Source organism: Acyrthosiphon pisum, chromosome A1 (genome assembly GCF_005508785.2).
Source record: "Acyrthosiphon pisum isolate AL4f chromosome A1, pea_aphid_22Mar2018_4r6ur, whole genome shotgun sequence".
NCBI classification, from domain to species: domain Eukaryota; kingdom Metazoa; phylum Arthropoda; class Insecta; order Hemiptera; family Aphididae; genus Acyrthosiphon; species Acyrthosiphon pisum.
In genome coordinates this window covers 68,177,517-68,193,071 of record NC_042494.1, presented here as the reverse complement: position 1 = coordinate 68,193,071, position 15,555 = coordinate 68,177,517, and the positions used below count along the sequence as shown (strand labels likewise).

The 15,555-nt window shown below is 28.5% G+C and overlaps 3 protein-coding genes across 3 annotated transcripts; 1 reads left to right on the top strand and 2 right to left on the bottom strand.

Moving 5' to 3' along the window:
* Positions 1 to 3,507: 3,507 nt before the first annotated feature.
* Positions 3,508 to 7,464, bottom strand: LOC100166191 (protein adenylyltransferase Fic). The gene is made up of 6 exons (XM_001943748.5): positions 6,727 to 7,464; positions 6,454 to 6,656; positions 6,210 to 6,389; positions 4,222 to 4,485; positions 3,894 to 4,147; positions 3,508 to 3,807 (listed from the first exon to the last, which is right to left on the bottom strand). Exons 1-6 carry the CDS (start codon positions 6,989 to 6,991, stop codon positions 3,636 to 3,638), a joined length of 1,338 nt encoding a protein of 445 aa, XP_001943783.2. The 5' UTR covers positions 6,992 to 7,464; the 3' UTR covers positions 3,508 to 3,635.
* A 1,519-nt stretch (positions 7,465 to 8,983) lies between these two features.
* LOC107882956 lies at positions 8,984 to 10,004 on the bottom strand. The gene is made up of 4 exons (XM_016802168.2): positions 9,841 to 10,004; positions 9,517 to 9,581; positions 9,245 to 9,413; positions 8,984 to 9,172 (listed from the first exon to the last, which is right to left on the bottom strand). The coding sequence occupies exons 1-4, from the start codon at positions 9,878 to 9,880 to the stop codon at positions 9,090 to 9,092; spliced, it is 357 nt and encodes a 118-aa protein (XP_016657657.1). The 5' UTR covers positions 9,881 to 10,004; the 3' UTR covers positions 8,984 to 9,089.
* Positions 10,005 to 11,014: 1,010 nt separating this feature from the next.
* LOC100159339 (probable malonyl-CoA-acyl carrier protein transacylase, mitochondrial) lies at positions 11,015 to 15,240 on the top strand. The gene is made up of 4 exons (XM_029487415.1): positions 11,015 to 11,055; positions 11,123 to 11,308; positions 11,372 to 11,589; positions 14,303 to 15,240. The coding sequence occupies exons 2-4, from the start codon at positions 11,236 to 11,238 to the stop codon at positions 14,696 to 14,698; spliced, it is 687 nt and encodes a 228-aa protein (XP_029343275.1). The 5' UTR covers positions 11,015 to 11,055; positions 11,123 to 11,235; the 3' UTR covers positions 14,699 to 15,240.
* The last annotated feature ends 315 nt before the right edge of the window (positions 15,241 to 15,555 follow it).

Below are 15,555 nucleotides of genomic sequence, written 5' to 3'. Positions count from 1 at the left end.
TTGATGGGAAAGTGAATCTAGTTGGTGCATTCGGGAGGTCAAAATTTGAAATTTCATATAGTTTTCAAAAGCGCCGTGAAAAACAAAAGAAAAATTAAGGAAAAACAGGAATTTTTACGCAAAATCTGTTTTCGAGAAAATTGATTTTGGTTTTTGGTGTAACTTTAAAACGAATTACTTTAGATACATGAAATTTTCACTGGTTGTTTATATTAGCATTTTATATATACGATAAAATTTTGAAATAATTTGACTCTTTTTGAGCTGTTTACGGACATTGTAAGTTTTCAATTTTTTTAGTTTTTTTTTCTAAAAATATCAATAAAGTTTTATCTATTGGGCCAAAAAGTGTAAAATATTAATATAAAGCTCCTGATATATTGTTACAATAGCAGTTGAAAAATATTAAAAATACATAAGCACAATTTTTTTTTTATAAGCATTTAAAGATCGAATTTTGACAAAATTTATCAAATTTAAAATTTAATAATTATTTCGTAGTTAAAAATTTATAAAATGTTCAATTTTTATATCTAAGGATTAAAAATGTAAAACAAGATTCCACGTACATTTTTAATTCTGTTGCCAAAAATTCTAAGAAATACATAAGCACAGTTTATTTTTATAGTAATTTTAATTTCAAATTTGGACGAAATTACATATTTAAAAACCTGGAATAACTATTTTAGTTATTTTGTTATGATTGTAATGATTGTATAATATTATTTATGGGTACTTGAAACTTCTAAAGTATACTATTATATTATATCTATGATAGTACCACGGTTTGTTGTTGATGTATAACGCGTTACCTGATTGATATTGTGGTATGATTAATTTGGAATTTATTATTACTACCTATTATAGGTCAATTTTTTTTTAATCCTATAGATAAGTATACCTATAATAGGTATGTCTAATACCTAAACTGACAAACCATCTCCACTCAGAATAGTTTTTCTTATACAGTGATATTATATCATTGAATTCAAATTTAATACTATCCATTATACAGTGACCCACTTGTAAAATACTGTACAGCAGAGCGACATCCACTTACCCACCTTTTTTTGAAATCAGTTTAATTTAAATGAATAAAAGCAACTTATATTTTAAAAATGCAGCATAATATTGTAAAATTGTATGGTTTTTTCACTCTGATAGCTAATGCTAATCCAAGCGCCTAAAGGTAATATAATTTGAAATTGTATATTTGTATGTAATAATTGTACCTACGTGTGTTTTTTTTTGTGTCTGTATTGGGAGACTAAAAGTTATAACGTTATAAATCGATGAATAAATAATAATATACATTTACAATTTACTTAGCATATTATATTATTATACATTTATACTCGTAACAATATACACCATAGACCTATAAACAATAAACTATCAGCTGTAAAATACGATGAACATAAATGTAATATTTAATTACAAATTAATTTTTTGTACACATTGATTGACATAACCACATGTCCACATACGTACATTCATAGTTTATAGGTCTTAGGGTACAATGTACATTGATTATTGAATATAATATTATATTACCATTAGTATAGATATAATTTATTACAAAATTACGCGCTTAGAAATGGCACACTTGTGTTTTGAAAGAACAATTTTTTAAATGTGATTTTTGATTGAAAGCCGAAGGGAAGCGTGCAGACATTTCTCCAGCCCTCGAGGTTTCATACATTTTTGCTTAAACCATCTGTAATGTGTATCGCTCCAAAATTATATTATTTCTTAAGACACTAGTGTCTAGTTCCATAGAATAAATAATAAACAAATATCAATGCTATTTTTTTGAAAATTAATTTTTTAATTTAATAGTTTACATATTTCAACATGGATACAAATATAACTTAAAACTAATCAACAATAAATATTAAATAATATATTACATGTTATGAAATAATAAATCAAATAGGTAACGGTTAACATGAAAAATGTATCACAGGCAATATAATCATAAGAATAAATTTTATCTATTAGTTAAACATTTAGTATACTAATAAGTATATCTTAACTATAGTTAATAGTATAGAAAGGTTTTGATTAACAACAAATATCAATTAATTTTCAGACCTGTAATTAAAAGTACTATACTTTCAGAGTAATATTCGTTTAAATTAAAAAAAAATGTTGTACCTAAAATGAATATTTATCATAAATTCTAAGATTCATGGAAAGAATGTTAAATAATAAATAATAATCTAATGTACACATTATGTTTGTCAATATAGAATTAGTTTATCAAAAAATCATTGTTTAATGTTTATACATTAAAATTATAACTTCAGTAATAACTCATAAAAACAATACTTATTTATATAATTTTGTTTTCTTACAAAATATAATTATTTATTAATTAATAAATAAGAGCAATACACTTGAAATTCTGGGTTTAACTAATTACCAAGTCATTAACACGTTCAATGCCACGGTCGACGGGTAGTCGACATCGGTAACATTTCGCGGGTCGCCGGTGTCGACTACCCGTCGACAAATATTAATTCGCTTTTATGAATCATAATTCTGATGGCAATGAGATAACGTTTGAAATATATTGTAGACGATCAGGTACTGTCTCAAGAAGCTTACAATATAATTGGTTTTTATTTTTGTTAATTTTTATTTATTTTTTCCGTAAAAACATATTTTTGGTGCGGCGACCCGGGCTATGCTTCGACATTTCTAGAGGAGCTCAACGTGTTAAAGACTTATATATAAAGTTGTATTAAGATTAAAAATGTGTATCATAAAATGAACAGTAAATTTACTATAATACTTAGTGTACATACAATGTTATATAATAGATACCTATACCCTGTCTCAAAAGAATAATCAGTCAGTTGACAAATTGTTTTCAGTGCTGTGCATTTTCCAAAAACTAACCGGTGTTAGCGTCAGTGGCGGGTTTAGTATATATGGTGGGGGGGTCCAGGGGTACTGGACCCCTCCATAAACTATAAATATTTATGTTATATTATATACACTAGTGTAATATATTAATATAAGGTTATTTATATACCTATTTCAAATATACTGAAATAATATATAGTTAAATATTTATTTTTAATTTTTCAACAGTTATAATATGTTTATAAAAATAAAAATAATAGGTGGCTTTGAAATATATATTATTTTTAGGACCCCCCACCCCCGCCAGAAAAATGTGGAAAATCCTCTACTTGTTAGCGTGATCACTTGGTTCTTGATGTGCTAGTCAAACCATTCATGATGACAAAAAGTAATTGTTCTCTTTTGTAACAGAATATAGGTAATGTGAATCATTTTAAAATCGTTTATATTTTCACTTTTCTTGTTTTCTGTTATTAGTTGTAAGTGTATTACCAGTTATTACTATAGTGTATAATATGTTTAAATTAATATACATAAAATATAATATTTTATTCAAAAAACAAAAATTAAAATAATATGATAATCGAAAAAACCAAAATTAAAATAAAATATTTATAGAAACTTTTAAATAAAATATTTAATACTTACTGCAGTACACAAATATTACAATATAATAATTATTAGACAAGACTAAACCATTGATTTTGTATTAAACTTCTACAAGCAGACTATTTGGCTGATAAATTTTCAAATTTGGGACATTATTATGATTCATTTATAATAATATTATCATAGTCTAATTCTGGAATGTCAGTTGAAAATTCTGTTGTAGTAGACAACAAAAATTGATTTAATGTTCTTTCAGTACATTCAGCAATGAACCTTAAAAATGGTCTAATATCTCCTTTATTCGCAAATTCCAAAGTTCTATAATACCTATTAGAAGAAAAATTTAACTCATTTAAAAAAATGTATTGAAACAAGATATTTTTTAAATATGAATAATAAAATAATAAATTTACTTATGTCTTTCTCCTTTTGGTATAATAACTGGTGGATAGCCAGCTTGCATTAAAATCATATTCATGAGCAGACGCGAAGTTCGTCCATTTCCATCAGTAAATGGATGTATATGTACTAATTTGTAATGTGCCAGAGCTGCAAATCTTACAGGATGTTGTCTGAGAGTAGATTCAGAATTGAGCCATAAAGAAAAATTTTCCATTAACGTTCCAATATGAGATGGACCTGGAGGAACATGACCACCAACAAATACCTAAAGAAACAAATACCAACAAAAAATAAATAATTAAAAAAAATGTATTCATAGAATACTACTGTTATACATACTTGTGTTTGACGAAAAACTCCACTTTCTAAAGGATCAACAAATCCCATTACTCGTTTATGAATTTCCAAAATATCATCAACAGATATACTACCAAGTCGATGGATTAATGTTGCATTTATATACTTAAGAGCTGCTTCTAAACCTATTATCTCATTGTGTTCGGCAATACTTCTACCACCAATGGCCATTCTAGTTTCTAAAATAGATCTAGTTTCTGATAAAGACATTCTATTTCCTTCAATACCAACAGTATGGTAAATGTGCTAAAAAATATATATATATATATTAATGGATGGTTCCAGTTTACTAGAAAAATATATGCAATTACACTAAAAACATGAATAATTTTTTTATAGGTATTTTTTTACAGTATTGTCTTCTAAAAATTAACGATTGACACTGAAGAAAACATATTCGTACTAACATACCTACTACTTATTTTTTTTTTTTTTTATTACTATTTTAAAAGAAATTGTATTTACAATTTGAACTTATGTAATACAATAAGCAAATTAGATAAAATAAATACAAGAATAAGTAAAAGGACAGGGGAGAGGCCCATTGGCGGCACCCTGGGTGCGATTTTAATTGTTAATAAAAAATAGATTCCTATACCAATTCCTTTTCAGGCATATGGGTGTGTTGTTAGGAATTTGAGAGGAAGTGAGACTATTGATTAGTGGATTGGTGTGGGCATGGAATGTTTTGTGGGTTTTGATGTAGGTGAGAGAAGCAAGTTTATTTAATGTTGGAACACAAAGTTCTTTATGCAGAGAGTCGTTGGTAATATACCAAGGAGATCCCGAAATTAACCGTAGACATATCGACTGGAATGCTTGTATTAGACAGTTTAGCTGAGTTCCATTGTTTAATACTGTAGAGTCATATTGGTCTCAGGAGAGCAGAGTAGAGGTCTGAATAGGCGAAGCCAGAGATTGAGCACTTTACATTTGGCAAGTAAGTGCGGTCCCCAAGTGAGACTGTCAAGAATTAAGACTAGATATTTTGTTTGAGTAGTAACTGGGATTTAGGTCTCGTTTATGGAGGTAATATACTATATACATTTTTTTAAGGGATAACTATATTACATTATTTTAATTTCAAAAGTTTATCAAGTTATTCAGACAATTTTTTTAATAACACCATAGATTTAACATATATAGATAGTCAACGAAACAAAAATTTGGTGACAATAGATGACGCTGCTAGACGTTTTCTACATAATATCATAGCATTGTACCTGATAATCCGTACCCGACTCAACCGGAGCCATGTATTGTCACTAAGAACATGATTTAAAATTCTACACAGCCGTTGGCTATGTATGTATGTTTAATCTATGATAATACTAAATACACATTACACAATGGTAATGGATTAATATTTCACCCAATAATTTTCAAAACAAAACAAATGTAAATAATATCTTTATAGTAGACTATTACCCTTAGTATTTAGTCAGAAACTTTTCTATTCACATTTCGATTAGGTACAACATGTCAAGATATTCAGAAAAATCATGATTCACAATTCAAATTAAAAGATATAGATTCTCATTTGAAAACCAAGGTTGGTGTTACTACAGGATACTCCTTAAATGTTGTGAAAAATCTAAGTATTCAAAAATATTGTCTTAACTATATTTTAAAATTTCAATATATGCATAATTTAAACATGGAAATGGGTTGGGCATGTTTAATAAAATATCCTGTATACCAGGGATGGGCAACTGGCGGCCCGCGTAGGTACCTTTTTTATCTGGCCCGCGGCTACATTTTCAAATTACTTCATATAATTTTATTATACTATTAATTTCATGTTTTATAGTAATTATTTGAAAAATGTCCGCTAAAAAGCGTGAAATGTTGTAAAATGTTGTAAATTTGAAGGACCTTTTTTTTTTTTTTGCTTTCTCCTAGCACTGCGGCCCGCTAGATTTTTATATTGAAAAATTTAACAAACTTGAAATAAAATTGTTGTTAGGTACCTGAAAATATGCTTCTTTTTTTGCTCTTCTAAGAGCCATATTAGAATCTGATATTAAAGCCATTTTATCTCTTTTTTCGTCAATACGCTTGAGCTGTTGCCAATCCAAATCATCAACAATAATTTGAGTTCTCTTACGATTTATCAATGCCTCTTTATGTTTTGGACTATGTATAAGTGCCTGTTGAAAAATAGTAAATGTTTAAAAAAAATTAAAAAGTCTAAGATTATTTTTATTAACAAACCTGATAATACATCTGATCGGCTGTTAATATGTCGTCTCGAAGCGTTTCAATAAGTTCACCATAGCCATTTAATAAGTCAGGATTTTTTGGAGCAAGTGCAATACCATGTTCTATAAGTTTCAATGCTTTTTCACCTTTACCCATCGATTTCATCTCATTGGCAGCAACCAGTGACATTAAAGCTTCCAAATTATCTTGATCAGCTATATAATGTAAATTATATGAAAATATTAAATATACATGAAAACAGATTGAATCATTGTTTCAACATACACACAACATCCACATCTGTTTCTCTGATGATTAGTTCATGAGCATTTTGATTGGAATCAACATATTCATGATCATCATAATCAATAATTGAAAACGGGCGACGTACAATCAGATGTCTGGTTTGATCGTAAACGTACGGTGTGTAGTTCCAGTATTTATTAAGAAATATGCTAGATAGTGCTCCAAACAAAAATATAAAGATCACCGAATAATATTTGTACATTACCCCATTGGTTTGGAATAACTTCAGAGCTAAACACCTCATGATTACAGATTAGAATCTTATTTTAACAATAAAATATATTAATATAATGTAACACTTCACGATGGCCCAGAAATGTACACAATAGGCTTTGTTCTGTTCATGATCTTCATGGGGGTTATTGATCCAAAAACGACTCTATCCATAGCTTGAATCACTCAATATCGGTGTTGAATATTAAACATATTGTTAAAATGGTCGACTATAAATATGATACAAATAAGATCATCTTAATTGTCGCGGTGGCAGACCCAGTAAATCGACTACAATACTACATGTCTATATAGTAGACATGTCCACATGTATGTATGTATTACATAATTCGTATACTCTACTCGATTACTCTTAAAAGGCTTAAAGGTTTTTATTTTTTAGATTAAACTACATACTCGTCAGTATCACCGGCACTTAGTTCTTTTTTAAAGGCTCGTCACTAATCGTCATCACTCGTAATTTTATATTAAGCTAAATATAATAGATAAAGATAATATTATCTATACGGTAGTTGTCAGAAAATTGATAAGGATAGAGATACAATAATTTTTGCATTTTAAGTGTGACCAACGTAAAAAAAAAATAATGTGCTTGTGCCATAATTTAATGCTTAATACTCGTACACCTTGTATAATATATACAAAATATGTATTCACATATTCCGCGTTTTTTTTAAAAAATTATTTTTTTTTTATAAAATTTAAAAGAAAATATTTTTTTGTAAATGCTAGTTGTCATAATACATTTTAGTTTCTAAGCGGAGCGATGAATGTATTGATTTAACAATGATGTTTGTTTTTTTATTTTTTATTTTATATATTTTAATATTTTTTTTGTGTGTCCGTGTACACGATAAGTACTCGGAATAATGCGTTGATTTTAAACTTCAGTATCTGGAAATAAGGGGGGGGGGGGTGGAGAAACGTTTCTATAGCCCCCCAAATTAATATAAAAAAAAAATGTTTAGCTAATTTGCTAATAATTTATATAAAAAAAATTAATTGTGTTAAATTTAATCTATTCCTATTTGGTGAATATTTTATTCTGCAAAAAAAAACAATGTGTAGACCCGAGTAGGCCTCCAAACATAAACGGTGTACTAAACTAGACTAAACTAGCATAAAATAATTTAGTGCAATATCAATGGAGGTTAGTACATACTATACACGTATCCTGTAAAACTATTTTATTGTATAAAAATCCCAATTTTCGAATGTCTTTACAATATATAATTAGTCAAAGAGGATAATCAAAATTGTCCAGGGTGGGTACTGGGTAGGTACCTACCTACATTCTTCAGATAGTAAGTACATACCAATTTTGACATTAAACAAGTGTTGAACCTAACCAGTATTCAAAGAATACTTTTCAATAATTATTATTCGAAAAAAATTAGGTACCTATTCAGAATACGAACATTATTCAATTATTGTCGTGCGCTATAATGACTGCGCTAAATTGTCGCGGATCCAACATAAACATAGGTGGAGGCCCACAGGGAAAATTAACATGGTCATTTACGATAGTGCTATAAAAATAGAATATCGTAAGAAAAATAAATATTTTTAAACTGATATTAGGTTTATTTCTGAGTAATATAATATTACTATTATTGTCATTGTCAGCGGCGATCGTTTATTTTTAAACATTTATGATAATGATTAATGATAAACAACTCTGCGGACTACAACTGAAATTCTCCGTTTCAATCACGGCTAAAGATACTATCTTGGTTTCAATCACGATCACGATTAAAGATAGTATGGTTGCCCATCGAATCTAGAAAAGTGTCTACCGAAATGAATCTCCATTATCAGTATTAAACAGCTGGAAATTTACGCTCTAGCGCTTATTTGTTGTAGATTCTAAATGCAATTACCTTTCAAATGTAAATTGTAGTTCCGTGATAGCCACTATGACATATAAGCGCTAGTGTTTAAGTTTCCAGCTGTTTAATTTAACTTTAATACTGATTATAGAGATTCATTTCGGTCACGATTAAAGATATCGTGATTAATCGTGATTTCGGTAGACACTTTTCAAGTATAAGAATCATACGTCGATGGGCAACCATACTATCTATAGCCGTGGTTTCAATCTAACCATTCTATTCATAACTAGTATTCTGTTGGTACTCTATACTGTTATTTTTTTCGTAATCGACGTTTAGTAGCAGAAGTTCTTGTTCACCTAGAAATTGTAATTGTTAATCATTAATGAACAAACCTACTGTCATTCATCATTTAAATATTGTTTATTTACTAGGATATGGGCCAATTTGTTGAGTAATATATCCATCAATTCTATGGCCTGTTCTGCGTAAAAATGTTTGAACTTTGTAATGTTCATTGTCAACAACTAATTGTTGGATGAAATTTTCAATTGCTTGAGTATTCAATTCTCTAGCTTTAGAAGGAATACCAGAACGAATCTAAAAAGATATTTTATTTCAATAGCTATATAGTGTACTTATTATCAAATTTAGAAGGTTTTTATAAATTACAGGCGAGGTATAAGTATTTTAAAATATATACCTTCATATTGTTTGAGACTTGATGGAATTCGGTAACGTGCTGGTTTTCTAAAAAACGTATCTGATCTAAATAAAAAAATAACCATTAAGTTCATGTATATTTTATTACTAAATATTGACGTACATTTAGGTAGATATTATGATAACCAATTTTCTAAAATTCACAGGCAGTTTTAAATAATATTAGATCCCAAAGTAATGCCATATTTACTCAAAAACTCTTATTAATGTATTTTCCATTAAAAAAAGAAAATTATTACAACTACAAATCATAGAGAGAATAATGTTATTTCTTAAATATTAATACTTTATACAATATTCTTACTTGGTAAGATACAATAATCATGATCAATCAAATGCTCCATTGTATGTAAAATTAAAATAATTGAAATAAAGATCTTAAACAGTTTTTTCAAATCGACGTACCAATTACCAAAAAATGAATAATTACAAATTACAATACATAAATATATTAATGATACATTTTATTTTCTGATAATGATAATGTCTGTACCATAGATATATATTATTAAATATATTATTATATATTATATATTATAATATATTATTATATATAATAATATATTTAATAATATATATCTATGGTCTGTACAAACATTTTTTTATCAAACGTTGGCAATACTTCAAATGGAATCAGAAAAATCTCTTATCAATTTTCTGACAACTGCCCAACTCCCGTCGCTCAAATGCACGATTAAAGATAATATATTATATCTTTAATCGTGCTCACATGCTACGAAATTTTGTGATATCACCACAGAATATTTATTCTGTGATATCACTATAATATTTTACACACGGATTATTATTCAGTTTTAGTGTCAATGGTCAGTTAAATCTCTTTTCTGTGGTGGTCAATACTTAGTAGAATAGACGAATAGACAATAGTCAATAGTAGATCGCTTGAGTATTTGTATATTTTGATAATTTATATATTAATTTCCATAACTTAAATGGTTTAACTTGTTTGTGTGTTCGAATGTTTTTAGTTCTTACTCCGTTTTATTTTTTAACTTTTGGTTCGGTTTGAAGAACATATTTTAAGAACACTATGGTGTCCATTGTAAAGTGTCAGCAGTGGTACTGCTGTTTTCGAAAGATGTCCTCTAAACGTGTAATAAGTACCTTATACAGTGCTTCGTCAAATTCGAATTATTCAAATCACAGTACACAAATAAGGCACATGTCAGTCATCGACAATTCAAAAAACATGAATGAAACAAACATAAAAAAATTGTTGGAAGATGGGACAGTTCCAGAAGAGTCATCTGTTGTTGGAGACACTGAAAACTGGACAACATCCCCATACCCAAAAGGTTAGAATTACATATTCAGAACAATATTTGTTTTAATTTATTCGTTTTTTACAACCAGGTTCATATGTACCCCACAAAAATCAGTCTCAAGCGCAGCACGCTCTACGACCAAAGGTGGACCCCAAGGAAACGTCAATACTGATGTTTCCCGGCCAAGTACCCAGTTTGTGGGTATGGGAAAAAATCTGTTAGTGTTTCCTCAGTTGTAGAGATGTTCAATGCGGCAAGTGAAATACTGAAGTATAATCTGTTGAAAACTTTGTTTGGAAGGACCAAAATCTAAACTGGATCAGACCATCTATAGTCAACCAGCCATTCTTGTGTGTTCTTTGGGTGCCATTGAGAAACTAAAAGAAGAACAACCTAGTGCCATTGAAAATTGTATGGCTGTTGCTGGTTACAGTATTGGAGAATTTGCTGCGCTTACATTTGCTGGGTGTTTTTCTTTCGAACAAGGTAATAAATAACGATTATTGTCATTGTTGAAATTTTTCTATAAAATTCTTTGATTTTTTTCAGCTGTTAGCTTAGTTAAAATACGTGCTGAAGCCATGCATTATGCGTCAGAAATTGAACCAGGTGGAATGGCAAACATTTACATAAAACCTGATTCTAAATTAAATTATGGTCTGAAAATGGCCAGAGATTGGTGTCTGGATAAAGGAATTGAAAAACCTGTTTGTTCTATATCAAACTATTTGAATCCTGATTGTAAAGTAGTTGCTGGGCATTTAGAAGTAAGGAGTATTTAAATTGATTTTTAGATAAAAATCCTTAGTATGAAAAATAATCCATTTTTAACACGTTGACTGCCACCGGCCGCCGGCGGTCACACGATTATGCATCATCTGTACGCCAAGTATATTTTTCAGTGTCATTCCAAATTTGTATATTATACTACGTATTTGCAAAAAAGTTTAAAAATATAAAAAAAATAAATTTATTACATCAAAAATTTTGTAATGATTCCCACTACGCCACGGCACTTTTTTGGGTGCATTATTGTAACGCCATGGAAAAGTTAAGAATATAAAACCATATTCATTTGCCGCCGGCGGTCACAAAAACATACAATTTGAAATTTACAAATGACCGCCAGCGGCCATATGGCAGTCAACGTGTTAAATTTTATACTTCTTAAATGATTATTATTATTTTAACAATACATTATATTATAGGTAACTATCATAAGTACTATGTATAAAATTAGCAGTGGCATCATTTCAGATTTTATTGGACTAGGGCAACTTTTCACTGCTTTTCCGACTAAACATTTTTTTCACTCAGATTCTCATAGCATAGTGCCATAGTAGTTAAGGGAGGGGGATGGTGTTGGTAAATGTGGCAACTTAAGGTTGTTGTAAATAGTAAACTGCCGCCCCCCCCCCCCAAATGATGCCACTGAAAATTAAGAGTATTTTTCCTAGGTTGTTACACAATTGGGTATTAGTAGGCGTTTAGTGTGAGACCTACCAAACCGGTAATTAACAGTCACATTAAAAATCATGATATTTTATTATTTTATTATTATTAGTTAAATGCGCTAATTAGTGTAACTAATTTCACTAAGTTTTAAGCGCTAGGATCTCTGGTAAATTATTGCAGAATATTTTGTACCGCAGTGAGCGATCTGTGGTATTTATAATCATTGGTAATACAAATATAAAATAATACAGGATTTTATTTATTAATGTCAAAATCAACCAAACAAAATATCACTAAAAAAATATGTATGAATAGTGAATACACATACTTATTATAGCAATATGTCAAAATTAATTTAATTTTTAAAAAAAAAAATGTGTCTTGCTAGTTGCTTGTTAATAGATTGGTACCTGCAGTAGCGCCAAATGAAATTAAAACTGGCTGTTCAAATAGTTCAATTAAACCACCCACCCTTTCAAACGGCTGTGTAACTAGTTCAACTAATTATGTATAAATAATATAACGACATATCTGTGTTAAATATAATTATAGCAGAAATACTAAGAAGTATGCTCTATTATTTTACCCATCCGCCCATTATTAAGGCAGTTCAATTTAACTACTTGAAGTACGTTTTCGACGCCACTGGGTACATAATATAGATAATCATCTTGGTAGGTAATACAGTGGTGTAATTTGTTCATGTTTGTGAGGGGGGATTGAAACATTTACCTCCCCGTAATTATGCCACTTAGTTCACATAATAAACCCGATAATATAGGTAGGTCACCTACTAAACTCAATGTTTGCTCAGTAGATTACATACTAAATGAATATCTACAATTGTTTATTTGAGATAATAAACTTGTTCCTACTTTATATAAACATAATTTATTGTAACAAAATTATAATAGCAACCATATTAATTATTATAGAAACTTTTATAAAATAATATATAATCTTTTGTGGTTCAGTATTGTTTTACTTATTAGTGTATCGTTCAAAATGGTTATAATTAAAAAAAAAATAAAGACATAAAATCGCTGTTTCTATTATAACAACAAAAAATAATTGCTCTTTATTTATTAGCATAAAAATTTTATTATAAAGAAATTAGTTCGATAGAATTACATACATTTGGTTCTAACTTTGTTATGGTTCTCAAAACTATTTTGTCGAATGGAAGTTTCTAGTGATGGACAACGATATATTTTCAACTATCGATATCGGTTCACATATATCGATATTCGATATCATATTGTAATATCGAAATACAAACGATATCAATATTGAAAAACAATATATCGATATAATTTATAAACTAAATATTAAAAGTTTTAATAATATTGGAAACTAAAAATACTGAATACAAAACTAAATACAACATTTATTGATTATTTTTTTTTTTTAGAATTTATATTTCCTTACATTAAAAAAAAAGTTTTTACTTTTTTGACGTAGACGACGGAAAAAACGAGACTAATTGTTAAAATCCAAATGTAACGGCTGTGCGCGGATATTGTAGAGGACTTATCGTATTGCTTATCATTAGTGTTTAATTGTTCTTTGCAATTGATTCACTGTCAAAACTTATAAAAATAGAAAATATGTATTTCAAATTGCCATAAATTGATTTTGATTTTTGATATGGATATGGAAATACTTTTGAAAGTTTAGTCTTATTGATATCGGTAAAATTTTTCCGATATTGAAATACTATATTGTTGTGCATCACTAGAAGTTTCACTGTATTTTAATAGAGTTTTTCTTCTTTATAATAGTGAATATTTCTATAATATGTTGTTTCTTATAAGTTTTAGGCTTTATTAATATGTTATTGATAATTTAAATTATTATTAACTATTACTTAGGCTATATATACATAATATTAAAACGGATTAGTTTTTATACTGAGGATTTTTTTCCACAATTCACATATATTACAATTTTATAATATTGTAACCGAATTTATTTATAACATAATGTATAAACAATATTAATTGATTTTTTTATAATTTATTTTAGGCATTAAAGTATTTGGAATCCAATTTAAAACAATATAATCTTAGAAAGATGCAAAGGTTAAATGTTTCTGGTGCGTTTCATACAGACCTCATGCGCCCTGCTGTTGAACCATTTGCAGCTGCACTTTATAATATAAAAATAGCAGAACCTCTGATAGCTGTCCACTCTAATATTGATGGAAAACGCTATCAGAACAGCGCTCAAGTGTTTAGAAATTTACCCAAACAAATATACAAACCTGTGAAGTGGGAACAGACATTACACATACTGTATGAACGTCCAGTGGGGTCAAATTTCCCCGATACCTTTGAATGTGGACCTGGCTCAACCCTCAGAAGTTTATTAAAAACAGTTAATTCTAAAGCACATTCTACGTGTAAGAATATTGATATTTAATATACATATTGAGAAGGTAGCTTTTAATTAAATATGTATTTGTAATGCGACACCAGTTAATTATTCTCTCAATAGCTAATTCCTTCTACTGAGACTTATAAATTATAATCAAATAAACTACATCTGGTATATATTAAGATACATAATAACATACAATTGTATAATTTAAAATACAAATACCTTTGTATCAGAAATAAGTAATTATTAAACTTTTTGGCATAATTATAATTTAGCTCCCAAGAAATTTTTAAATATTTATATTTATTAATTATTCCTATGTAGTTTTTGATGAAACAAATCGCCTGCCCCAACGAAAAAGGACGTAACTCACTTTTACGATTTTTTTTTTTTCAATGTGGTGTTACTGTTCTTCTGGTTGTCCGGCAACGCTGATTGTTGTATTTAATCACACAAAGACGTTGTGAACAATAATATTGAGTTACTACGATCTTCGTCGGAAATCCAGTAACACCAGTAAAACCACTTTGAAAAAAAAAAAAAAAATATCGCAAAAGTGAGTTACGTCCTTTTTCGTTGGGGCAGGCGAAATTAATGTGATATTAGTAAATTATAATGTAATTAGACTTTTAAAGTTGTAACTATTAGAACTTAGAAGTTTGTCGTTTTACGATACTGCTAACTTTTCAATAATTCACATTGATAATGTGGACTACTTCTTGAGTTTAAGATCCGAATTCTTTATACAATTATGCATAAGTCATAAGTTTAACACTTTTTTTCTTATGAGTTTTCAACTTATACATTAACATTGTCATACAATTTTGTTATTTTTACATATTATTTCATTTGACACAAATATTAATTTGATCTTTAAACACTTAATTATAATTTATAAC